General features: G+C 41.7%; 1 protein-coding gene across 3 annotated transcripts in view; it reads left to right on the top strand.

The window, feature by feature from the left end:
* The window catches only part of LOC125765218 (uncharacterized), a 109,031-nt gene that overhangs the window by 33,540 nt on the left and 48,355 nt on the right, over nucleotides 1-27,136 (top strand). For all 3 annotated transcript variants that reach the window (XM_049430128.1, XM_049430130.1, XM_049430129.1), the window contains exons 3-4: nucleotides 10,069-10,250; nucleotides 24,645-24,709. In XM_049430128.1, coding sequence (XP_049286085.1) covers nucleotides 10,069-10,250; nucleotides 24,645-24,709 — 247 coding nt within the window. The remainder of the gene's footprint in view (nucleotides 1-10,068; nucleotides 10,251-24,644; nucleotides 24,710-27,136) is intronic.

Here is a 27,136-nt window from a genome sequence, read left to right as displayed (position 1 = left end):
CGGTGCAGCGGTGGCGTTCATATTCGCCGGGCTTTATCGGGATGCACAAACTGCACGGCTTAAGGACGTCCCTCAGGACTGCGGTTGATGGATGGATGGATGGATGAATGGATGGATGCATGTTGTGGGATTGTGTTTTAGTGATTTCAGGTTAGGTTTCTGGCGAAAAAAAAAAACTACCGGCCCCGGTTCCCACCGGTGTTCGACTCGGTATCATTATCGTTCGGAGGCATACGAACATCCTTGAGCGGCAAATTGAGTCTTGAACGTTATCGACTGCGCGGGAGCCGGCACCAGCCAACCAGCATTGGTTTCGTTTTAATAATATTAATTTAGCACATACCGCAACCGGGCGGTTCCCAGGCATTTGGCATTCGCAAATGTATTGATGAACGAGATCTGTGTTTTAGCGAGTGCTGCATTAGGGGGAATTGAAGTAAGAGGAGCGAGTAAATAAAACTTGGATAAAACCATAATTTTTATAATGACAACCACTAGAAGAGACGTAAGGAAAATAATTTTTAAAAAATTAAAACATAAATATATTTTTGTCCATGCAGATCCAAATAAAATTTATTAACAAAATTATCGAAATTTTCCTTTTTGTGTGAAGTGATCTCTTCGTAATATTTAATTAAAATGAAGTCTTTTTTAATGCATAATTTAAACTGTTTTTGATTTTTATATTACCCACATCTGTCCATGGCTGCTTTGTTTATTCCCATCCTTGGAAGTCAATCGATCGATCACACGATCGGAGAGGAAAAAATCACTCGCGGCCAAACTTGGCTCAATCTGTGGCGTAGCAGTACAGAAACGATAACTGAACGCTTAAACATTTGCAACTCGATGCCAAGAATAATAGGCAACTCCCGTAGGAAACAGGGTGGCTGGAAAGGGAAGGAAGGGCACACCTCCAGGTGAAGCAGGACAACGAGCGGTGCATGCCAGTTGCAGCAGCGTCATCATTATCGTTCATTATCGGTAACAATCTCTAGCTTCCAGTGTTGCGGCCGGGCTCTTCCCATGCTTTTAGCGTCTTATTTTCGTCTCGGACGACGGTTTGGACGTCGTTATTTATTCAATGGCGCCTTGACGTTAGCCAACGCCGATACCGTGCCAGGGAGCCGCTGGAACTTACACTGGTACGCCACGGTACCTTACCGTAGCTTAGACCGTGCCTTAGCCGGAAGGGAAATGTGCCAACACTTAGAGCGAACGTAGTGGCTTTTCCTCTTCGGGCAGCTCCCAGGAAAGCACCACAATCGGGTCAATGGAGAGGCAAAAGAAAACGTAGTTTCCATTCGATCGCTCCTTTTTGCCGCTCCGGACACATTTGGCAGCTTTTGCAAACGCTCGGAATGAGTTGCGGACGGGGCGGTGAGGCTGTGCTGTAGAATTGCAAGAATTTTTGAAAAAGCGAAACAAAGACCCAATGTCTTTCGCGTTGGGTGATGCGACCGCTAGTTGGTGGCCGTGTTTTTTGCGGGAATCTGTTTTTGTCGTTTTTGTCACGCGGACATAAATTCGACCGACGGATTTGCGCACCAATGTCCGCTGTGACAGGCGGGAAATGTGTGTGTGTTTCTTTAGCTTTGTAACATTTTATTTTATGTTTGGAAAAGTCAACGAAAGCATGGCTTTTGTTCTGTAGCAAATGTGTGGTTAAAATTGTTATTGTTTTCGACCTGCGAGTTGAGACACGGTAACCAAATTGCACGTATGCAACACAATAAAGTGAAGTAATTGTAAAGTGTGTTATTTTATACTTCCCTTTTTTCTTACGCTGTCTGATGTCTCTGTGAATCATGAAGTATAAAAATGTTCCAGGACAATGAAGAAAACTTAAGATTTTTTTTATTTTATTCGTACAGTTTAGTATCGAATTTAAATTGAGTTTTAAAATTAAATTTTAGAAAATACTGTGCAAGATCTAAATTTACTTAAAATGTATAAAGTAAACTAACACAAGAAATTTTCTTCAACCGAACACACTTTCCCACGCAATTCTTAAATCACCAACACTCTTTCATTAAGGATGACTCATTTTCCAAATAATCCATCCCAGCAGACAGTTAAACCTGTCCTAGCATGTATAATAAGAGGTAGCAAAACGAAGAAGTTTCCATAATCACTAACCGCATACATCAATATCATCGCGCACAACATGACTGTGTGTGTGACGCACAGTTTTACGCCCCATCGGATACCAACAGGAATTAATAACAATTTTCCAGCAAACCTCGGAAACCTTTCCCCTTGCCCTGCCGTAAAGATTGGGCCGTTATTTTGCTGCTTGCAGCGAAACCAGCAATGCTGAGTACGGCCGGCAGGAAAATCCTTTTGCTGGTCGTGCGTTAGCATTTAACACAATTGCCGTTTGGGTAAAGTTTTATTTTATCAATGGAATAATGGAGGCGCAGGATTGCGTGCGGGTTGTTTTTGCGCGCCGCGCCGTAGAACATTCCAATCTGGGCTGGCTGGTGGAAAAAAGCGGTTGGTGGGAAAAAGATAACTACGCAATGTTCACTACATGCGTGTGTGGTGTATGGGTGGATTGAATTGTTTGTGTTATTGTTTTAATGAAGTTCTTTTAAAGTTTAAAGTGAAAATTAAGTTAAAAAGCTTTTTGTTTAAGAACTTGAAATTAATTTATCACTGAAATTTATAATAAAATTGTAGCTAATTATTTGTTTAATTAAATGATCCTATGCTAAATAAATGATTATGAAACTTTACCAACAAACATCCAAACAAAACCGTCAACATACACTTTTCGCTTTACCCCCATAAGGCACGCATCATAAATTGTTCCACACAGAACAAATCACTCAAGCCTCAATCATCTGCAGTGCGACGCGTAAATCGCATTGCGTTAAACGCATTTTGCCAATCCTTCTCGCTGCCACGAGCGGATTCACTTTTTCAACCACGAACGGCAAACATCTTTTCCCACAGATCGTACGTTTTTTCTTGCGCTTACCATCGTACCTTACCAGTCGGCTGTAGAATATACTGAACGTAAGGTGGTAAGGATCTGTTGAGAACGTGTATGCGGCGAGTCGGACCGGGGAGCCATAATTCTGGTAGATCATTAATTGAGAGGCTGCTAAATTAATACCTGTTTTGTGTTTGCGATCGATTCGTCTCACCTTGAATGTGGTGCGTTCCGGGCGCATGAAAAATGCCGACGAGTTCTTATGAACAGGAACGGTGGAAGAAAAACCGACTGGAATGCGTTCCTGAATTGTAAAAGTTTGGTGCAGTATGGGATGAAATACGTTGAAGATCATTTTAAAATTATACTCCAATTCCTGCTAATGAACTCGTTCATACTTTTCGTACATAGTGTTTTTTTTTTGTTATCCGTTTTTTCTTCATTTCTTTTTTTATTAATAAACTACTTAATGTATGAAGCTTTAAACTGAGTGTTTTAAAAGTTTGTTGATTACTTATTACATGAAAAAATGTTTTTAGTTTAATATTATTTCTTACTTCTCAAATGTTATCCCAAAACAAGCTTTGAAATATATACGAAGTGATCGTAAGCAGCGTTTTTATCGTTTCGATATTCATCCTTATGCTCCATGTATGGCGCTTTTCTCGAAAACTGTCCGTAATTAAGATCGTAAAGTCCGCCCAATCTCAACCACCGATAGAACCATCGGAGAAGAAAACCACAACCAAGACAGATCCTCGATACGATCGGGATCTGATGGAAGGGGAAAAAATCCCAACAGTGCATAGCATTCGCCCTTTATCTGCTGAGCTTTCCATGAAGTACAGTAGATTAGAGGGAACCTTGCTTGCAAAAAAGGGAGCAAAAAAAAAACAGGCAAAAAGATTTCGGGATGGTAGAACGAAGCAGCGAAAATATGGATCATTATTATCGATCGTACCATAGCATAGTGTACTCGGGCACGCAGCATTATCTTTACCGTCAATGTGTACATCAGTGTATGAGGTGTAACAACAGCACACCAACACGAATAAGATACTCAACAACGATGGGCGCGAAACTGTACAGCGGATTGTATTGTGGTCATGCGATGTGAAAAAGAAAATTCCTCCCGTGTGGATTATGAAGCATCGCAGGGTGCGCGAAGATGCTGGCCGGTGGCTCTCGGTGGTGCAATTATTTTTAAACGCTATGGGTTGTAAATTTAGAGCACAAAATTATCAGTTGTCAAAGCAGCAGCATCTCTCGCTCTCTCTTTCGCTCAGTGGATTTTCTGAGGATTATGGTAGGAAGATAACAAAACCAGGAACAAGCGTAGAATGTACGTTAATGGATCTCTGTGTAAGTAATGATCATTTATGATAGCTGCAGATCAGTATTGATTCTTGGTAATGCAAGAGAATAAGTTAGCTGCATATGTGTCTGCATTGAGTGTATGTGCTGGTGCACAAAATAGTCACTTAATGTTTGATACATTTATATAAAGATACTCTCTCTCTTCTTGCCTTAACAACCTCTAACGTCATGCCCGACATTTCTGATTTATTAGACTTTTTTTTTACTGCGTATAAAACTTTAAGTTAGCGAAATGATACTAGTCTCTAAAAGCACACCCTAACAACAGATCTATTCTGGATTCGAAGCTCCAATGAATCAAGTTTTCTGCAAAGATTCCTGTAAACAATAGGTAGCTTTCACAGAGCAAATGCAAATCTAAAGTGGAAAGAATTTGAATAAAAGTTTAAACTAGATTTATCTTACTTCTTACGTCTCCAAACTACTCACGCGCCAATCGCCATCGTCTACCCATCCATTAACCAGGTCTTTCTGATATCATCGCCATTACTTTATCTTAGTTATTTAGTTACGAGTTGGGTAGTCTGGTGTCATTCTGATGACATAACATTTTTGTCAGTTTTAGGACAAGGTCCTTGCCTCAGACACCTCTTTAGTTACTTCTGCAGCGATGAACTTCCTGTATGACAAAGTATATAATTTTAATTCTTCTTTCAATTTGAAAATCTGACATTCATTTCAAGAAGATAAACTTTATTTAACTCTTTTGTTTAGCTACTATTGTATAAAATTATTTCTTAAGCTAATTGGTAAGTTAAAATATTGCCAATAAAATGTCTCCCCAAGCTCATCTGCATTACGGTCATCTACTTTGTCTACTCCATGCATTTGTACTCCATTTTGTGCTCTTCATCCTAAACGTGGATTTAAAAAAAATAGCTCCTAAGTACTGACCGCGTTAAAATGCAACAAATTGTCTATCAACACTGGTACATCAAGTGCCGCAATGGTGCTGATTTCCATTTTCAATACCCATCTAACATTATCCTTCTGCGGGAACTCGATAGGCCGGCAATGTATTCATCGATAAAGATGAACTTTAATTCGTAACTCGCATGCATTACCAGACATTGCGGAGCAAAATAAATGAAATCAAGTATTGCCAAGAAAAGAAAAAAAACAATCCCCACGGATTATGCGCAAATCAAATTACCCAGGCGCCTAATTAGTACCGTATTCTAACATTAGGCTTTCGTGCTTTAAGCAGAAGCTGGATGGATGCTATCGCTCACTGCCGTACCCAAAACCATGCGTCCATGTCGTACAGGCGTTGGCGTCTTTGCTCGCCGAAGAAGAATGTCGTTGATGGTTTCCCGTGAGGCATTTTGCTGCGCGGAACTAATCAAAGTTCGTGCAGTTTTCGATCTACTTTTCGGAACCTTTTCGGGCCCGGGATGCTTTGTCGTACCGGGAGTTCATCGCTGCAAAAACTGAAGAGGTTCTCCCGTGGCAAACGAGGCAAACATATCAGGCTGGTAGTACGATTTTTCGGCTGCTTATTTTAAGGTCAACCCACAAGAGGTCAGGGCTCGGTTCGCTCGTTCACTCACTTTTAGCACTTACTTGCTTGCAACGGCAGCAAGCCATTTCAAGCCCGTTCAAGTGCAAGTGCCAAGTATGTTGCCGTGCCACTGCGAAGGCGTCGATACTTCGCCCTCAAATACCCCGATTGACTGTAAAACACACGGCGCAAGGCTCAATTAAGATCTGGTGGAACGTTTTTTCCAGTCGCGGTAGTTTCTACTCCGGACGGCGACCGTTCGACCCGCTCTTAACTGATCGCAGCAGAAGAAGCGCTGCAAAAATGAGCGCTACGACTGTTTGAAGGCTTGGTACGGCAAAGGCGCACTCTAAAAGAGATTGTTTAAGAATGGAGGTGTGTTGGGTGAAAAGTTACCAGCAAGCATTGACTTCTATACGATCCTCACCTTAACTCAGCTCTGAGCCTCAGATGCAAAGGATTGAAGAGTTTGGAAGAAAGCAACTTCGGTGGTAGATGGAACATGAAAGTCACAGTCTCGATGGGTGAGCATGTACACAGCTGACAACGACACCTAGGCAATGGGAGAAAATCCATCTTGGCGCATGGTGGTCGCTTGCATACTTTCCTTCGCATGGGGATTAGGGTAAGAAAAATGAGCATCTAGTAGACGGGGTTGCCAACACGCATCTAGCGACGTGTGACGACAGGGAAATTTATACAACTGTCACACAACGACACTTTAGGGTGGAGTGAGTCGACGACGAGCTGCTAGTAATGCCGGTATTGTCGTTTGCTTTCTTTTTTGTTATTTGCAACTTGGAACTTTGGTTTCATAAATCTCTTCTGCGATTTTCCAGCAAACACGGCACTTTCTTTTACATCTTCACTTGAAGATTTTTGTTTTAACTCTTCGTCGAGTAACCGGCCTTTAACGAATGCCATTGTTAGATGTTCTTCTGGTAAGGATTCTAATGTGGTCTCTATGGTTGAATATTGTGGCCCGATGCTTAACAACAAACCATTTACCACGTCGATTTGTGCCAATTGTGCACCCAATTGTTTATACTCAAACACTAATTTATCGTATTTAATAAAGAAATCGTGAAGAGTTTCGTTGTCTTGTTTAAGAGATTTCAGCTCTCTAGCCACATGCAAACGTTTTGCCACACTTTTTCTGTCGTACACCGAAGCGAGCGTCGCCCATATTTCGTATGCCGTCTTACAAAATTGCGTATTTACAATTTGCTCGTCGGACATACTTTTAAGCAATAACGTTTTGCATTTTTTGTCCTTCTTCACTCGTGCCACTTTTAATTTATCACAAGACTTCGACACTGAGTCTTCGTGACTGGCTTCCTCTTCACTTGGAGATTCTTCTGTGATACACTCTATGAGATCTTGCTCATCTAGTATCGCCAAGACACGAATCTTCCACGCTGCGTAATTTATGCCATCGAACACCGGCACCAAAAAAATATTTTTTTAATAATTCTGCCATTTTGAGGAATTCAAACAAACACTTTTCTAGCTCGGTACTGGGCCCATAACCTGTTAGAATTAAGGAAGACACCAGCGTGTTTTGCCTCTATGGCTTACTTTCTGCGACTGCACTGCTACAGCGTGTCAGCCTCACTTTTATTGTACATAACTTATTCGCTAAAGGTTTACATATACAAGGTGTGGAATTGTAATATTTTAACAGTAAAGCCATGACCAAATGATGTCACAAAGATGTCAATCGTAGCAGAATAATATCGAGGACAATAATATAATTAACTCATCATTCCATCTGCTGTGAAATAAGCTATTTATGATTGCTGTTAACGAATGTAAACAGTCCGACCGAGATGGATAGATAACAGCAACAGAGCTTGCGCTGTTTATCCATAGAGCTGTCTTGGGTGTTTTGCTGATTTCATGACTTTTTGAAGAAGTAACTTAGACTAAAGTTAAACACATGAGCCAATATTGGACAATAAAATAATTAGCGATTACTGCCACAGTATTAGAAGGAAAACTGTAAAACTTTATAGGAAATTGCATGCCATAAAATCATTGAACATATTGCACTGAACATCACCTAAATTGTTAGCTCTCACCTAAATACTCCCTTAAGATTCGCTCTCAGAACTCATATACAATCAGAGCTTTAATTGAACTTCACCATAAACACAACGGAAAGATGCTCTTCGAATCGCATCAGTACGGTTTTTTTTCTCTGACCACTTGAACAATATTAAATGGCAATTGGCTGGGAAAATGGTGCAAACTGCACCGATTCCACCACAAGGACGAATCCATTTACCGAAATTCAACCCCGATCGTACGGTTTGCACCGATCGTCCGATCGCGTTCCGACATTCATTTGTACGTTTGCGTGTAAAATCACGCGATATTTGTTACAATTTTAATAGGGGTTTCTTTTCGCAAGCGGTTTTTTTTTTCCTCGCGAATGTCCAAACAGTGCCGATTTCATCCCGATCGGTTTGCTCCTTATGGTCGCCTGTTTTGTGCGGTTTTTTTTTGTTTGGCTTTTTTCTCCTGAACGTTTGGATACGTTCCCCTCCCTGTCCAGGCTATGCTGTACCCCCTCGGTCGGAGGATCGCACATTCAAGGCGATGTTTATGTACGATTGTTTTACTTATCCAGTTTTTCTCACTTCATTTTTTGTTGTTGTTTCGTTTCAAACCCGAATAAGTAGAATTATAGCATAAGAAGAGAGTTTTTGTGTGTGTATGTGTGTATTTATACGTACAAAGGAGAGTGAGGAAATGTGTTAAACGGATGGTAAGGAGGGAACACCCGACTGTTTGCCTGTGTGGCCGAAGCGATCAACCGGTGCGACGGTTATATTTGTAAAACAACGCACCGAAAACGCTTAACAAATGTGTTCATTTATCTGATTGTATAATAAGCCCTATTATTACTCTTCGCATTGCTATTATTATTTTCATTATTACTGTTATTTCGGTTATTATTACACCGTGTACCGGGTCCCGGGTACGATCGCGTTACCAGCGAATGGTTTTTGGTATAATTTTTCGTTCTCTCCGAAAGTTCGTTGCTTTTCGCCGCATCGAGATCATTTGAATCGTTGGGTATGGTGATGTGTTTGCACTGAATTAGCGTTTTATTTTTGGTTGAATGTTTTACAGCCAAACACACACACACAGCCGGCTTCCTGGCTGGCGTTGCAGTTTTCGTGCATCTAACCTGTGTGCAGATTTACTTTCCCTTCCAAACACGCTGCAAGTTGCAGCGCTTTTGTGCCCGACATGCGACCAGGTCGGGTCATTGCGTCAAGCGTGGGAACTATCGGAAATTCAAACCAAGCGCACTGCGTGCGTGCGCTCTCGCATGGGCTAGGTGATTTAAGCGGTCGCAACAGTAACGAACCCCGTCGGACGGATGGATGGACGATCATGATGGAGCGTGATGGCGAGAAGGTGACTTTCGATGCTTAGCGGTTAAGTGGTGACCATTTTCGCTACTATCAACCAAATTTGCCGTCCTGTAGACTAGCCGGCTGTCTGCGGTTTGACCCGAAGGTATGAATTTGTACGCTATTTCAGGCGTTGATTGTGGAAAAAGGGTCAGCTTTAAAAGGGTGCTTATGATTGCGACCCGAGCGCTACAATATTTTCACCATTTCACCACCGACATTCACCACCGACAAATTGTCGCCTTGGTTGGATCGATCGTAAAACCCGGTGCAGTATCGAACGCCGAGTGCAATTTTCTCTCCCCGGGCGTTTGACATTGCAACGTTAACGCCATTAACGGTGCGAGACGCGGCACTTCTTCGCTTGAACAATCAATAAACTTTACTGGCCCCGGGGGTGATTTTCGATCTTTTCGGCACCTTTCGTTATCAACGACCATTATCGACGACAACGGTCGCGCAAAGCTTGGGCCATGGTGATGGATTGGAAGGGTTCTCTTTCACGCTTCGTTCAGTCACCTGAAGGCGGTTACGTTAGTTACCAATAAAATCATTATTCGTCATTATCCTTATTTTTATCGGAAAACAGCATGCACACGAACGGCCCGAACTTACGATAATGTTCGTTTAAATAAAACATAACTGCAAATGATGTGCTGAGAGTAAGCCATATGCACAGTGAAAAACATAGAAAAAAGAAAGTACCGGAAGAAGAAGAAATAAACCATTTTAAACAGCAAATGTTTTACGTTGAATGATAAAACCCTAACTGAAATAAAATATAATAAAAAAATAACAATAAAATAACTTCATTTTTATTTTCGCAGATTCGATGCAAACAAATCCACCAAAGGCGCCTCGAAGCTGAGGCGCGATCTAATCAACTCCGAGATTGCAAACCTGCGCGATCTTCTTCCGCTGCCGCAATCCACTCGCCAAAGGCTGTCGCAACTTCAGCTAATGGCGCTGGTATGTGTGTACGTGCGCAAAGCCAACTACTTTCAGCAGGGTAAGTGTTTTTCCTTTGTACGAAATGGAAAATGTGGCCCGATCACTACAGGAGCTCAGTGATGATATATTCCGAAGGTCAGCTTTAGCGATAGCCTTTCGATCTTACTAAGATCGGGTGGATAACCCAACGGCTTTAAGCTGCCGCCTGGCACTGATGAACGTGATTTTCCTTCACCTCACCAAAAACATGGCTGTGGTAATGAAAAAATATATTCATTTGTTGCTGAATATTTCATGAAATCAAGGTCACCTGGCAACGGTTTTGCAGTTTGCTACCGTATCGATCATCTACCCGTTCCCAGAAAATCGATCGAAGGTCGGCTTTTCGTCTGCGTTGAACGTGGTGCCACAGGATCATTATTACCGACGCTACCGGTTTTTCATCCCGAGATGCGGGAGTGCAAAAGCCACCAACTAGGATTTGCAATCAGCACCGGGTAGCATCAGAAACACGATCTTTGTGGGGAGATAAAAATTCAATTTGTGGTGTTAAGTAAATTAGCTTCGGTTTGCAGCTTCCGGATGCAGATCGATGGCAATGGGATTGTTCTTCTAGTAAGTGTTATGAAAAATCGAATGTAAATCGATGTAAATAATTCAATATTGCATCTGCTTCACACACTACTGCATGTACCATAAGTATATGGTGAGATTTTTTTTTGCAATTTGCTGGAAATTCTGAAAAGACTAATATAAATAAAATTTGGAGGAAATAAAGGCAAGGAAAATCAGAACTAAAAGTTCACATTTTTTATCAGACTTTGCCTAGGTTCTAGCCAGTTGAGGCGTCGATTCATTTTACAAAGAGGCTAATTAGGCATAGCAATCGAGCAAAATTTCGGTTTGTTTTCATCGCCTTTTAATATCAATTCATGATCTTTAGAATAACTTTGATTATATAAATAAATATATATAAATAAAAAAACAGTTTTGGACCTTGGTTGGGGACCAACCGTTATTATTGCTGTCTAAAAATTAAAATAATATCCGGTTGCATGTTTGGTCAGTAGAACCATAAATCAATTTTGACTGCAGTGTAACTTATCACTTCGAAACAAGAGTCATACTCATATTTACAGCCTCGGGGATAACAGCCTTCGAGTCGCACTTTAAGCTCGAAGCTCAAAAAACACTCTTTGGCTAAAATTTGACAATTGATCATTTTGCTAAAGTTATTGGTGATTGCCACAAAAAAAACAACTTCAAATCAAGAGCACCAACACGCCTTCGCGCCTAACACTGTCAACTCAGTTTTGGGACCTTCTTATACATCAATGGAAGCTTTCCATCACCAATCAGTCTCGAACCAACTGTTTGACCACAGAATTAGAGCACCGGCAAACGACGTTTTTCAGCCAACATCGGTTGGGTGTGAGTGATTATTTCTAGAGCAAATGTCAACCGATGGGTGGTAGATGAAGACGGCTGAACTTAGTGACACCGAATAAATCGATTGGATTTTTTTTGTCGGATTGTATCGGAACACTAGGAAAACTAGAGCGAATGTACCCGGCGCCACATTCAATCGGAAGGGAACCGTCCAAGAGGGCGTACTGTTTGTGTTGGAAGTTTGGAAACGATCGCTAACTGATGGATACAGTAAGCCGGCCAGGAAAGGAAAGGAAAGTAAGTGGAAGTGCCATTGGTGGTCAAAATACACACGAAACCACTTCACCCTCGTACCCTCGCTTGCAAACGTTGCCCTTTACACTAGGCGGGAGGTGGATTTTTTTTAAACCAAAAATCAGTCAAAAACTTATTGGAAAGGTCAACAGATGAATGATGTTGTGTTGAGGTATTGGGTCCGTGTTTTTTTTTTTTCGTTGGAGGGGGTGGATGACTTAATCAGGACGCGTGAAGAAAAACACACTTTTGTACTGCTTACTGATTGATATAAGGGGTTGTTAGTGTGGCTGTGCTTTGTGCTGCTACTTTTCAAGGGCTGTCAAATTGTTGGATCCGTACAAATATTTATTTAGTCTGGCTAGCAATAGATTGTTATGGATCGTACACTATACTTCAGCTTATTTGTAGTTTTCAGCTCTTCTTAATTTTTTTTCATAAACCAATAACAATTCTTCTTATAGCAAACATTGTACATCAATATTCATCTGTAAATTGTTTAACTTAAAAAAATCTGTTTTAATTTAAAAATCTGTTTATATTTTTAATGGAATCCATGAAATATTAAACATGACTGTGTTTTTTGTGTATATTTCAACTTCAGAAAAATCATAAATTGTTTTAAATTTTATATTTAAAAAGATATTTCAAATTTAACGCAAGATGAATTGGTTTAAAATAAAATTTAAATTTAAAAGTAACTTTCATCTCCCGATTAGACTTCCATCAATCAAAACATCAATGGACAACCCAGCTAATCGTTAGTTTTAATCTAATCACAAGCGTATGGAATTGATTCTATTATTAAATTAAACGCTTTAACGTCCATCGAGTTGATGCTCGGGATGAGCTTCTCCCGCACGTGTTGCAGGTGAAAATAACCAAAAGCAAAGGAAAGATATACATGACACTAAATCGTCTTCTAAAATCGATCAAATGTGATTCCGTTTTTCACCTTCCAGTTGCTACAGTTGACCAAACTTCACTCACCACGTTACGGTAGATAAATGTATTTTCTTACTAACAAGCTCTGTACAAGTTCACAGCAAAATCGGTTCAAATTACTTGCTGCGAACGCTGTGTCAATTTAATTTAAACGAAACCGACCATTCCAATCAAAAGCGCTCGTAAGCGTTGCAAGGTGGATGATGACGATCACCTTCCCGGGCTGAATCCGAGATACAAAGTCTTCTAACTGTGTGCTTATAATTGAAATCAAAATTGACCACACACTTGCTGTTCTCTTTACGCCATGGGATGAAACGAAGAGAAGCACTCGAAATCGATTCGTCATTCGGCCAAATTCCGCATTCGTACCGCTTGTCGTTTGGCGCACGTTTCGATGATGCTTAGGGTAAGGAACGAAAGAAAATGCCAACATCCATTCCTGTTTCATTCCACACACACGCGCACGCTTGGAATGGTTGAAGGAACGAAGTTTCCACCGTAAAGATACGGTTTTTTTTGCTAGAAGTTTTAATTGTAAGAAAAACAAGGCGAAAATGAAGGGCTTCCAGTAAGACCATTTAAACGAACTGCATTCGATTCCAGCCAATTACAAGCTTCCCGTTGTGACTCTCCAGCTTCCATCGTAAGCGCCCTCGCGCTCAGCATTCATTATCTTCCCGTTGTAACTTCTTCGGGCACGTGTCATAACGCTGACATTGCTGTCGGTGGCGGATGACACCTCTTCGCGGCATCAGGGTTTCAGGTTGCTTGCGTGACAATAATTGGCGCACGGGTTCCACCACGTACCAATCTCTGTTTGGTGCAAAATACATAACCAATCGGTTTATGCTGATGCTGTGCCGTTCTTACTGTTTGTCGCCAGTGTGGTTGTGTGTTAAACGACACGTTGTGCGGCTTTTTTATGTGTGTGCGGATGTGTTCGGGGTGGTCAGGTGTACGATGACGACCTTGGTCATAATGATGAAATGGCGGCAAATTTGTGATGAGTAGTGATGTGGCCCTTACGGCTGGACTAGGGAACGTGCGATCGGTGACAAGATGGGTACATAAATTTACATCCCATTACCGGCACATGGGATTCTGGATGAACGATCTCGCTGTGAAAGGAGTAGAGTGTGAGCGAACTGTTTGCGAGGTGATTGATTCTTAAAGATTTTTTTTTCAATGAATTGTATATTATATGGGATTAAAGAGGATGAGGTTGAAAAACTGTAAAACATCGATAAAAATGTTCACAAGAAATGATACAACAATACTGTCAGATGACAAAATTTGATACGTAAACTATGCTATTGCTGTCCTTAATTTACACTAGGCAACAACTTCCGTCAAATTGCTGGAAAATTAGTTGTCTTTTTAGTTACACTTTTGAGTTATGAAATAAAACGGTAAAGGCTATTTTTCATGATTTATTATCTTTACCTAAACTAGAATTATGAGAAGCTACCAAAAATTAATTTTATTTGACAAATTAACCTTATACTACCAAAGGCAATGAAATCTGCTAAATCTTCTTGCAAAAGAGAAAAAAACGCTGCGTTTCTCAATTATATCCCCACACCGATTTAACACCGTTTCCCACTGACAGTACAATCGAAGGACAACCCATTGTGTTCGGTTTTACAATATGCGACATGACAACTTGTGCCCTCCGGCGTAATATTATTGTTTTCATCGCGTACGATGTTTCAACACACCCAGCTTAAGGGCAAACAGGGATGATAGGGAAAGCAAACGCACCGAGCATCCCACATCTTATTAAACCAAAGGAACCAAAATGACAATTCACACGCATTTGAGGAAGATTTGAGTGTGTTTGTGTGCGAGCCCTTACATCTGTTCGGCGCTTACAATGCTTCACTCACCTTTACTAAAATGCAGCTCATCGAGCACCTTCGTTATCGGCAACGATGAATCGCATTTTCTTAATAGCCAGATAACATGTTAATAAACACATTTGTTCCTAAAAAAAAGGGAAGCCTTACAGCACAACATTTTCTTCTTGAAGGGGTAAAATTCTTTTTTTAAAAAACACCACAAACGTAAGGTTGTATCTTGCACACGAATGTAATGTGCCTTACGTGCAGATAATCTTTGTTCCGGGAACAGATTGCGATAGTCGCGCTGAGATAAGCACAGCCAACGCTGTTCAGCACTGGCTCAGTTGACTCTGTGTCGAACGGCGTACAATTGCGTTGTTCCGTTACCCTTTGCCGTATGTTTGAGATTCCCAGCAGAGGAATGTTCTAGCTGGAAATAACTGGTGCGCGATTTGAATGAAGGACGATCGAACCGCACCTGCGATTGTGTACGTACCTTCACGCTTCACGTCCGGTTTCACGTTCCGGGTTCGCGAAACGTGGGAGACTTAAGGTTTTTTTTCTAGCTTCAGTGAGATCACTCTGCAGATGCCTGATGATGATGAATCGAATGATCTGTGATCCTCTGCATGGGCTCATTGGATCACAAACAATCTGCAGTATCGAAGAATGGATGATTAAAATTTGAACATTTTTATTCAAGTTTTAATTTTAAAAACTAACATTTTTCAACTGCAGAAACACTTTAATCATAGGATAATATTATATCAATTCCATATAGAATAGCATTTGTTCACAAATAAAAATAATCTAAAATGCAGTTTCAGTCTGATTGCAGTTTACTACAGACCTCACACGATACTTATTGTGGTGTTTTGTTTTCTCGAGAGATACTTCTCGAGACCAGTTCCTACATATCTTCAACTTCAGTACATGACGAATGCAAGACATGCCACATGTGCACTATTCGCAACAAACTATTGCAACCAGCCGAGTGGAGAGCAACGTACCCTGGGACCGTACCTTTGGGGATTTTAAGTGAGGCACGTCCACAAGTTCTCCGGCAAAGTCGCGCGTGCGGTCTGCGCTGTAAGCCTGTTTTCTTCTTTCACAGTTTTTCATCTGGCCGATTGAAAGATATTGTACACAGTGCTGATTTTAGTAAGGCAAACATATTGACAAAGCAAGAACCGTCCACCGACGTAAGGACCCTTCCGGCTCGAGTAGTCAAGTTTCCACAAGTGGCCCCTTAACGGCATCATGGATAAGATGAACCGGTGATGTGCTGCCCGTTCAACTAACCTACAACCAACATCGACTTAGTTCTCAACAACTCCTTCAGCTCACGTCCGTGGCAACCGGGACTCCGGGGTTTCATCGCAGGCTTTTGTTTTTGGCATCGGGAACGCTTCAGTTCCCTCCGCTGGGAGTTGAAGGTGGAGAAAAAAGGCCAAAACGGTGTCCACACGTAACCACATCACGTCCTCATCCGGTGACGATGCATTTCGCCTATTGCAAGCCAAACAACACGTGGCGGGCGTAACTGATCCGCAGCGTTAAAGAAGGTTCCGTTCCGGTTTTTGGGCGGGGGTGTCGGTGGTGAATCTGCTTCCAGCCGGACCCATCATTTTGACCCGCACAGTGTTTAGTGAAAGTTCCCGTTAGATGTCCGCTACCGTGTCGGCCAACGGGCACATCGGGTTTCTTCCAATTAATTAGCCAACTAATTGTGGCTTCTCGTACCCGTTGCCAGTAGCTATGGCGGCACGATCTGTCGCATTCGGTGCGGCGGCTCACATTTGGAACGGGTACGTGGTACGAAAGTTCACTTTGTTTAGTACGCTTGATCGATCGAATGTTTCCATTTCCGGCCTCGCTGTTGTAATGGGGTGGCAGTTCTCATCGCTTAAAGATGAGCCCTTTAGTGCGGTTAATTGGAAAAATGATGCCCGTGTGCTAAACGCGACAAATCGCTGTAGTCACGTATTAGAGCAAGGCGGGTTTTCATTACTGCTACGAGATTGAACGTGGGCATAGTTAACTCTTTGCTTATTGGTTAGCGGTTTTTTGAGAACCTTTTTCAGAAGTGTTTTTCAGCTCAGAAAGAACAACATGTCATCGCCTTGTAAAAAAAGAAATTATTTCAAATGAATGGTCTTTACGATGGATGATTTTCGATTGGATTTTTGTACTTCAATTTTGTAGAATAATCCCTAAACGTAATTGTTGAAAATACTAACAACTATTTCTACAACGCTTGCAATTCGTTCCGTATTGCCACACAATGAAAACATTCCACTGATAAACATTTTTCGCATACCGTTCTGGTTGTTTTCCCGTGTAATTGCACGATTGATCCGACCCAGTTTTATCCGCATTTTCATACGATACATTCCTGTTTTTTTTTCTCCGACGGATCCCATGCCAATCATCTTTTCGGTCAGAATTTCGTACAGAGCATTCCTTCTTTCGGCGATGAAGAAGAATCAATTTACTGCGCGCAACTCAGCAGCAACCCAAAACCAACAGCCGTGCCTAATTTATCAATTTACGTATATCTCACGAAACTCACCAGTACGTTTTTTTTAGTTCGACTTCTACTGATGGGACTCCCCATTCCGGCGATTGCCCAAATTTTAAAGCGATGGAGAGGGACCAATAGTTGAATCGTCATCGGAAATAATCAACAGCTGCGTGCCCTCGAGGACCTCTCGGTTGAGTCCTTGCCCCCGTCGCTCTGCTTCGGGTGTCGATTTCTTGTGCCAGACATCGGGGAACCTGTTCCAATCATATTCATCCATGCTGGTCCTCAGATTCCGAGGTCAACCCGCATGCAGCACACGTAATTCAACGTAGAAGAAGAACAAAAACTCCTACTCAATCGATCGATCGTTGGTCCGATTGAAGGAGTTGGAGACTTCTTCGTCAAAAATGGTTTCGCGGTGCGCTTCAAGGTTTCAGCATCCCGCAGCGTACCCGTTGGGGGTGCTAACTAGAACGGCTTAACCACCGTAACGAAATTATTAAAGCAAACTGTGATGAATGTAAGAGATGAAAATAACCATGGGAGGGAAACAAGAAGCTATTTTTACCAACAGTTAGCTGCCAGTAGGGAAATAATGTTTCGAATTTGTAACGCTTCCCCGTACCGGTAAGGAAATGATGAACGGAATTTGATGTGAAATAGGTTTAGAAACTATCGTATGGAGATTTCAATAAACTTTAAGATTGAGTTAGAGAAGAAAAAAAATCCATACGATCTCACAAGTTCGTCGCTTGCAAACGAAAGACTTAAAGGCTTTTGATGAGGGCTGTTCCCGATTTCGCTTTCTGTGGGCTTTAGAACATAATGCTGGAAAGAAAAAAAATCCCCTCCCGATAAGCCTATTCAGGTGTCGAGGTCGATGTAATTGAATTCATTCGATCGTTAAATGTGAAATCCCCGATCGTTTGTCAATCGATTGTTCACTAATAAAGCGTTAAATAAATCCCACTAGTTGCTATGTGTTTGAATAACGTTCCGTTTCCTCCAAGCCCTGGCTGACATAAGGACAATTTGTACGAATAGATTCGTAACAAGATCGATCGGTTTGGAGTTGGTTTGTTTGGTTTGCCGTACATTGTCCACAAGCCCGGGGTCGGGATGATCTGATTTCAATTCTTGGCTAAGACATCAAACAACGGTTCAGTTCACTTGCCGCTTACGATCATCAATCATCGGTTTTTCGATGGGTTTTGGTACGGCATTCTAGAGCTATCTATGACGCACCGTCCCGCCGATCCGTCAGACATCACTCCCATCTTGCTGATGATGATGATCGGGATACACTGCCAAAAGCGTTCTGCTCTGACACGGCACAGTTTTGTGTTTACTATCATGCAATTAATTACGTTCGGTGCCCAACCCGGTTGTCGGTACGAACGAAAGAGCGTGAGAGCGTTTGGACATGCGAGCGCGTTTAAGCGGCTCACAATCGAACATGTGACATTCAATTACTGTCCCTTTGGCCGAAGCTATTAGAGTAGAGGTAAGAACGGGACAGAAGAAAACAAAAAATCACACGGAAAATACAAAATGGAGAAACGGGCGCAGCATTAGTGTCCTCGTGAACCGCACCCTATCCACACGGGACCAATAGTGCACAGGCCGTGCAGCGCGTACCACGGCCAGTATCCTCCGGGCGATTCGACACGGTCCTTCGCGTGCCGTACAGGTTGTCATGGTTTGCCTGTTGGCGCCATTAACACAACGGTGGATCACACACGATTCACGATTTGTCGCGCTCCGGTGTTCAACGGTTGGACATGCAAGTGCATATCGCACGGAGCGTTATGCTGCATGAAACATTACGACGCTGGGGCTAGGTGGTATGCGTCACCGCGTTCGAAATGGAATGAGAATTAATTTGTTCTAATCGTAAAGTACACTCATTCGTTTCGTACGTACGATTCGTTGGTATGCACGGTGTGATCGGTGAAACGTTTAATTAAAACGAAACAAACTTCAAAACACTTCAGATGGGACATGTCGCTTATGAGAAACTGAGTGCGGTACTTATGGTGACGGCAAATGTCAACACAATCGAGCGTCACATTGATTTCATGAATATTGTGCAAAAGCATGATAAGTGGTTTGAAGTGTTTAGGCGTATTATCTTTTTTGCGATCTGGTGATCTGCTGGTTTTATTTTTTGAGACTTTTATTTTATAAACATAAATAATAAGCTTTTTTATTTATAATTCAAACCTATTCAGAGTAATTGGCCTGATTCAGAGTTATTATATAAAGTTGAAAATATTTTTTAATAAAAATAATAATCGAAAGCAATTTACAATGACAGCTGAGAAACTTGGATCATAAAAAGAATTTAAGTGCATCCAAGAATATTAAACAAAACCAATTGTTTGTCTTTGATCTCCCAAATTCCTTTCTCCTGTGCAATAATCATGCTGATAAATTGTTTTTTTTTTTCTCGCTACCATAAAAGGTATTTACCTACGTAGATAGATAATTTGAGAAAGGTTTCGATCGATCTTACCACGCTTGGTATCGATCGAAACCAAAAAAGGGAATGATCCGCTACGTATTGACAAATAACAAACGTTCTATTTGTGTGGCAAAAACCGTGTCGAATGGCAAATAAATTCAATTAAAAATTCATTCACTCTTTCCACAAGCCAGCCCTAGCCCGGGGTCTCCCCCGAAGGAAACGAAGCAAGGCTTGTGCGGTAGACACAAATCTATAGAAAGTACACTGATTGGATAGAATCATACGCAACAGATCGTCGCACATCTCCCGCTTCGCTGTAGGATGGATTATTTTCTCACGCTACAAATGGTATCGCTGGTGGGTTGTGCGTGTGTGTTGCATGTCTCAAGGTGCTACAACACCACGAGTCATCCGGGAAGCAAATGCGAATAGGTTAGGACTCGTTTTGGCGTGCCAAAATGCTTGTAAATGTTAGCTGTTTGTTACGGCGTGTAGTACGCCTAACAAGCCGCTCCCTTGCCAACAACAACTCCTCAACTCCCACCCCCTAGAGCCCTGCTGGTGCCCTGTATCCCTCTAACGATTTCCCTGATTTTCGAGGTGTTACCCTACCGTGCTTACACTAAACGATTCTCCCCAAACCGAATGCAGCATTTGTAACCTTCTTTTTTCGCACCCTCGCTCGAACCCCATAACTTACACACGGAAGGGACGACGAATCGACGACTGCACCATGTACCCGTGACACCCCGTGGCATAACACCCTTTTTCTAATCACCTCCGGCACTGTACGGTTTGCGGCGTAAACACCGGTTTTACCGCTTCAAATTGCTCATTTAGTCGCGCGCGAGCAGCAAAAGCCCCCCCGGTCGGAACGGCGTGAATTCTATTCAATATTTGTTCAACATTTATTTATATTCCCATTTTCGCGCACCGTTCGAGGCCCGATCTTAATCCGGCATGCGCTCAAACTGAATTACTATCATCGTCCCACGATCCCCGTGCACCCTGCCTTTCTCCCCACCTTCCGTATCGCATCCAGAACGGCAACTGCAAACGAATGATTTCAATGCCATTGAGGCGACGAACCGCTTCGATCCGGGAAGGATCTAGTGGCGAGTTGGGAAACGGTTCCATATAACTAGGAATTGATTTCGCCTAGCAGCACCCATCGTATCGCGGGCCCGCATTAGCCCTTTCGGTGTCTGGTTCGGGGGATAATAATGGTGTAAGCGCTTAATGGCTTTCGGGAAAGATCTTGCACCCCGTGCACCTTGTCTTCCCGTTTCGCGTTTCATCCCATCATGGATGTATTGTGTCTGCCGGTAAACGGTGGGTTTTGTGATATCGTTCGCGCCGTGGTTTATCGGGAAGGCACCTACGAAAGGTGTAAACATTACCATTAGCTCGTGAAGGTTTGTGGATTGATTGTCAGTACTTCCACAGGCAGCATGGGCATTTGAATGTTAGATACGAACAGCAAAACTATTTGTATAATGGGAATAACATTATTCACCACAAATAGTATCAATCGAGCAATGGTTTACGAACTCGAGCGCTTTGCAAGGCGCTCGTCTCATATTGATAATAAGTTCACAAATTTCACTCATCACCATTTAGCATCAAACCTTTTGTTTGATGGGTAACGCCTTCAATCGACTGCTGGCGGCGCTTCAGAACATGCTGACTACAAGCGCCACAAGTAGGATCGCGTACTCGTGTAATAAAAAAAAACGCTCATTACTGAGGCGGGCTGGGGAACGGAAAAATATGGAATGCGTTTGTGTGAGCAAACATTTTTGGTTCCGCCCGGAGCCACCCAATGGCCTGATGATGAGAAGGGAAAAATGGTGAGGATGTGATGAGTGGCAGAATGTAAGGAGAGCATCAGTATGTTTTCCTCTTGCACGTGAGCCGAAACCGATCATTAATTGTTGAAGCCATCAGTGGGGCGAAGATCGGTGAAGGTTTCGCTTTTCACGTGCTGAAGCATGTTGTTTTCCTTTCTATCTCTTTCTTGCTCTCCGTGTGTTTTCTCGCATTCGTAGCTGCTTTTAAGCATAAAGCTCCTGCAGGCCCCCAAAAAAACAGGAACGCTTATAAGCGGGGAATACCATAAAAGCTTACGCATCCAAATCCAACAACTGACCAAGAAAACAGGACAAAAATCAATTAGTCAAGCGCTTAACTATATTTATTAAAGAGATGATGTGCCGAGTGAATCATGATCGTTTGTCGAGCCGGTGTTTGCAGGGCGGTAATAGTTAGCAAAGGGGAAGCGGAAAGTAACCACCCGTTCCCATTCGTTATCGTCGGCCTGGAGCGTTCGCACAAAGTCTTCGCTCACGGACGGAGTAATTAGCGGGCGTACGCATTAGTGAACGCTTCGTTCGGCTCATCGACAAGCGCCAAAGGTCCTGCGGGTCAGCGTGCATTGGGGCGAAATTAATCCACACGAGGGAGGAAAATCTTCGGTGGGATGATCCATTTCATTTATCACCAAACGGGGATGGTTCTCCATACCAGTTGGAGGGTCATTTCACGGGCGTTTTGCTGACGATCGTTGGGGCAGTGGTTGCCGCCTACGTTTGGTACGAAATTTTGCTTGAACCATTTATCTTGCCCGTTATTGGACCGCCGTAGGTTTCTGAGATTTTTGCTTGAATGTAGATTTGGGTTTTTGATCTCGTTATGGCACCTTGACAAATGTAGATTCTAATAACGGAACATGTTAAACAACAACAGACAACTAATAAAAAATTAGATATATCTTAATTGAAAAATAAGAGTAATATAGAAAAGAGATTTCCTAAGTTGAAATTACATTTAAAAAACACAGGTTCAGATAATATCCAGCAATTTAATATCAGCTCATACTCAACCTACAAAATATGTTTTATCTCAAAAATGCATGATGATAATGTTCAATCGAAGAATCTATTTTTTTAATAACCTGTTCGACGACCACCCTGTCGATTTAAGCGATGAGTGAGGCATGAAAACACCATTCATCCGTTCAATCTCCACCAATATTTCTCTAAATTACCTACAACAGAGAGAATCTTAAGGATTCGAAACACATCTCAGGTCTGGTTGGAAATCAAATGTATCGAAAAGACCACCAACAATTCGGGATTCACACCAACGTGTTAACAGTCAGTAATTGAGATGTTATTGTTTCTCGCACCTTTGAATATGTATGTATGATTGGTTCTTTACATATACAGAATTTGTTACTTGTACAATAATTTTTTTTGATATAATAACTTTATTATAAAACATTAATGCATTGTTCCATGTGTCTCACTAAATGCTACACCCAATCGTTAAATGTCAAAATGTTTCATCTCTACACTAAACCAATTATGACAGCGCTACAATAATGCACATCCACTACCATCCGTTGTGCCACACCTAGACGATCTGACAGCAAAATCCCCGTTTCCTAGTAGCCAATAGAACTGTCAAATGTAACACGGCCACAAACGTCAACTGTCGGGCGCACTGGCAATCTCTACCGTTCTGCACGTATAAGTACACCAAAGCAACAACCTGATCGAACTCATCATCAATTAAAGAAAATCAATGAACGAACCAAACCTGCCTCATGTCGAGCGCCTGTGAACCGTGTATACCGTTGCCAGTGTTGGGGTTGGTGTGTTTTTTTTTATTTTATTCGCCAGCCCTACCCATGTTTTAAAAGGGCCCCCAATGTAAACGGGCTGCCTCCGTTAAAAGGCCAATCAACGAAGCTGACAGCTAACAATTACCACGCGCTTGTATCGAAATCTCCCACCGTTTGCTGTTCGTAGTGCGAGTGCTAGAAAGTGCAGCGAGCGCCCCAAATCAACGCCATTGCATTGCTTCCATCGATGTTGGGTTAACTTGTCGTCGGGTGATGTTGATTTCGATGCCGTTTGCTTGTTCACGTCTACATTTTGCGTGGGACGGTTAGACATTTGCTGAAGATCATGATGACTTTTGTAGCCCTACCGGGTGGGGGAACGTTGTAAGGCTGGGCCAACATGCAATCGGCAGGCAATCGGCAGTGCATGAAGCATCGATTGAGATCTGCACCTGCCAAATTATGAAAGTGTAATCGTATGAGGCTCGATTCATTGTAACGATGAGAGGTACCTTAACGTTAAATTGAAAGCTTTTATTGCATTAATAAAGAAAGCATTTTTATTGGTTCAAAGCTACAGTTTGATAATATATGTAAACTATTTACCGTAAAATTATCCCTCACATAGCAAAGTAAACATATTATAAAGATTTTGTCTGTCATCACTACATTTGATCCTTTACTTACGTGGTCCGATCGATACTCGATCGATTCATAGCCGCCAGGCTGAATTCGCCACCCACTGCGAAGAAGATCGATTCGTTACAGCGCTCTTCTACAACAGTGGAACGGATACGTACACCCACCGGATCGGAAAACGTTGCTATTTCCTTGCTTTGTACTCGGAACGCGTTGATTGTGGATCGAATATGTGGATAATATTTTGACGCGTCTCACATATTAGTTGAATGTTGAAAAAAAACAACACAATCCAGATACTATTGATAAAATATCGATGTTAAAAATTTCATATATTTATCATGATTTTTCAGGATGTAAAATTTCTCATTTATTTATCATATCATCAAGCAAAGACTTGAATTTCCAAATTCACATACACAATTTCTTTTAAAACCTGTGAACTGATTTACTTGACACTTCAAACAGCTTTTTCTTTACATAATTTATTAGTTGGAATGTACAAATTTTTTAACTGTTTAGACAAAATATTGAGACGACTCAATGAAGTATAAAAATTTTCATTAAAAACATAAATATCTAAATTTTATGAGATACATTGAGTTTTAGTTTTGATTTCAGTTTTATTTTTGGCTAATGAAACCAGGAAACATAATTTACATACATGATTTTTTCCATTTTATTATTTTTTTATATAAAATAAAATTATATCTCTTTCGTTTCAGTGTTCAAACGCAGCATCGACATTGGTCTGCATTCGGCTCCAACACCAAATATAGGATTTTCAAAGGTAAATATCCCTTACGCATACGCTCGGTTCCCACGGTAGCCGATCAATCTAGCAAAAAAAACTGTTGAAATTGAGCAGGAAGAAAAAAACAGTGTCGTAAGCTCAACCTACTAATGCATGTATTAATGTTGCTTTGGATCAACCACCATTCAATTTCGGTTTGCTAATTGCACGCCTGGTTCGATTATTTAAGCCACTAAGCCACGGTGAGAAATGATGTTTTCACTTTCATACGGACCCTTCCCCATGTGTAGGAGGTTGTGCGCCACACACATCCTTGGGGTGACTAGAAAACTGATGGGAAAACACTTTCGTTGCAGTATCCGGAAGAAGGCGTAGTGCCTGTGTATGAGTGGTACAAAACACACGGGATCTAATCTGAGTGATTTGTGGTGAAGCGGGATGCATTTGCAGGCATCAATTCATTCATCGCCAAATATGGAACCATATTTCATTCATGTAATATGTGGCGGAAGAAGGATGCGGGTTGTGGTTGTGAATGAACCCATCAGCGGCGAGGGTGTCTTTGAAAATGTGGTGAGGATTGGAAAAAAATCTTACAGTACCGGATTTGGATTGCGAAATACGAACACGCAGTTCCAAAATTAAATACATGCTGGGAGCCGCTTGCTCGAGGGCTCGATGAGTTGTAATTATAATTGATTGATTTTCATACATTGCGTAGATGAGACAGCAGAAGGAAATGGGCTGGTTTCCATGTTTTGAACCCACCCACAACGGGGGGGAATAATATGCGTCGGTTCCCATGCGTTAAGCTCTCTTGCCGATGGGATAGAAACGAACCCGAACGTGACATGCCACTGATTGAGCCAGTGTTTTGATGAGCAAAGCACAAATGGAGGTCGAAAGGGAGAATTGATTAGGGAGGGCCGCTCGGAGGGACGCTCGTATGGTGCTGAGAAATTGGACCAGTTTTTTTTTGGGGGGTGTTGAGAGACTCGTTAGCACAAGCGAATGTGGCAACTGGAGATGCCAACGGATTCGTTTTCCCGCTGTGCAGCACATGGGGATTTTTCAATTTAAGATGATGTGCAGTTTTATAATACATTTATATGAAAAAAGTGTATTTAAGATTTTATTTGATTATTTAAATCTATATTTGTCAGGGTTATAGATTTTTAACTATTTAAAAACTAAATTTACACCTCTTTGTATTTAATAAAGTTATTCATTAAAGGTAAGGTAGGAAAAATTTTCTCACTAGACAACTTCTCACCTAAATAGCTAATTCCTGTAAAATATTTTAACATATTCCTGTGCAACCATTCGCTGAAAAAAAAAACTATAACTAACATCTACCAACGAACGTATGATTGATTTCTCGGCTCCAAAGTGCTGTGTGGTCAGACGGTACGTCTTTCCTATTGCTTCAGCAAAACATCCAATCAAAGCACCGGCCACCAGAACACCCAACAATGTCTGATCGATCTTCGCCCCCGTCTAGTCAGCTTCCAATCACCTCCCAGCTGGACGTGATTTATGAAGCGCTCATTTACAGACACACTTCTTCATACGAACGGACGTATTAAAACAAAATCCGTTTTCGAATGCTGCAAAACAAACAACACACGGCGCTTTCCTTGCCGTTTTTACTTTCACCGTGAACCAACGGCAACGGAAGAGTAAACGCATGAACGCGCTAACCGAACAAAACCTACCGACAGTGAGGAGGACTTAAAATTGGGAGCATTTTCCGATCAGTCGTCAAATCAGTTTCAATGGGTCCCGAAACCCATCTCAATCGTTTCGTTTCGCAAAGTGAAGGGAGAGAATTACACCGAAATCATCACGTTACCACTTTAAAGCTTAGCTTCGTTGGCTGCTATACGTATGCTGAGCCTTCATCATCGTTGGTGTTGTTTGTTTCTGAGTCCTCGTTCTGGGCCTGTCTCGTTTCAATATGGAAGATCAATTTCATTTCCCATTTCCAGCTGCGTTGCGCTGTCGCTATCGATATCGACGGCTAATTCTTCAACCAAAAAGACTCACTTTAACCGACGCAAATGTAAGTCTGAAAGCTTTTTTTTATCGCACAGTAGAGTTAATCGGCTTCTCATTTTTTTCTCTCTTTTGTTTGTTTAATATTCAAAAGTTTGCTTGTGATAATTTTCCTGCAAGTTGCATCTGAAAGCGGATGTTGGACGGGAGAACTGTCAATTGAATGCGTTATTCGAAGTGACCAATGGAACCAAGAACTACAACTTTGTTGCGTTGATGGTATGGATTCACATGAAACACAATAAGAGCTGCAATTATGCAACCTAGAGAACAATGTAAATTCCGGATCGTTTAATTGAAGTGTTTGGTAATGTTATTTCTGTAAGGAACTCTTCACAACAGCAGTTTAATACATTGTCGTACATTTCAGAGTACAATGTAACCCGATAAATATCAAGCCTCCTTTAG

Source organism: Anopheles funestus, chromosome 2RL, assembly GCF_943734845.2.
Source record: "Anopheles funestus chromosome 2RL, idAnoFuneDA-416_04, whole genome shotgun sequence".
Taxonomy (NCBI): Eukaryota; Metazoa; Arthropoda; class Insecta; order Diptera; family Culicidae; genus Anopheles; species Anopheles funestus.
The sequence above is the reverse complement of the archived record's forward strand: the minus strand, read 5'-3'. Positions and strand labels throughout refer to the sequence as shown.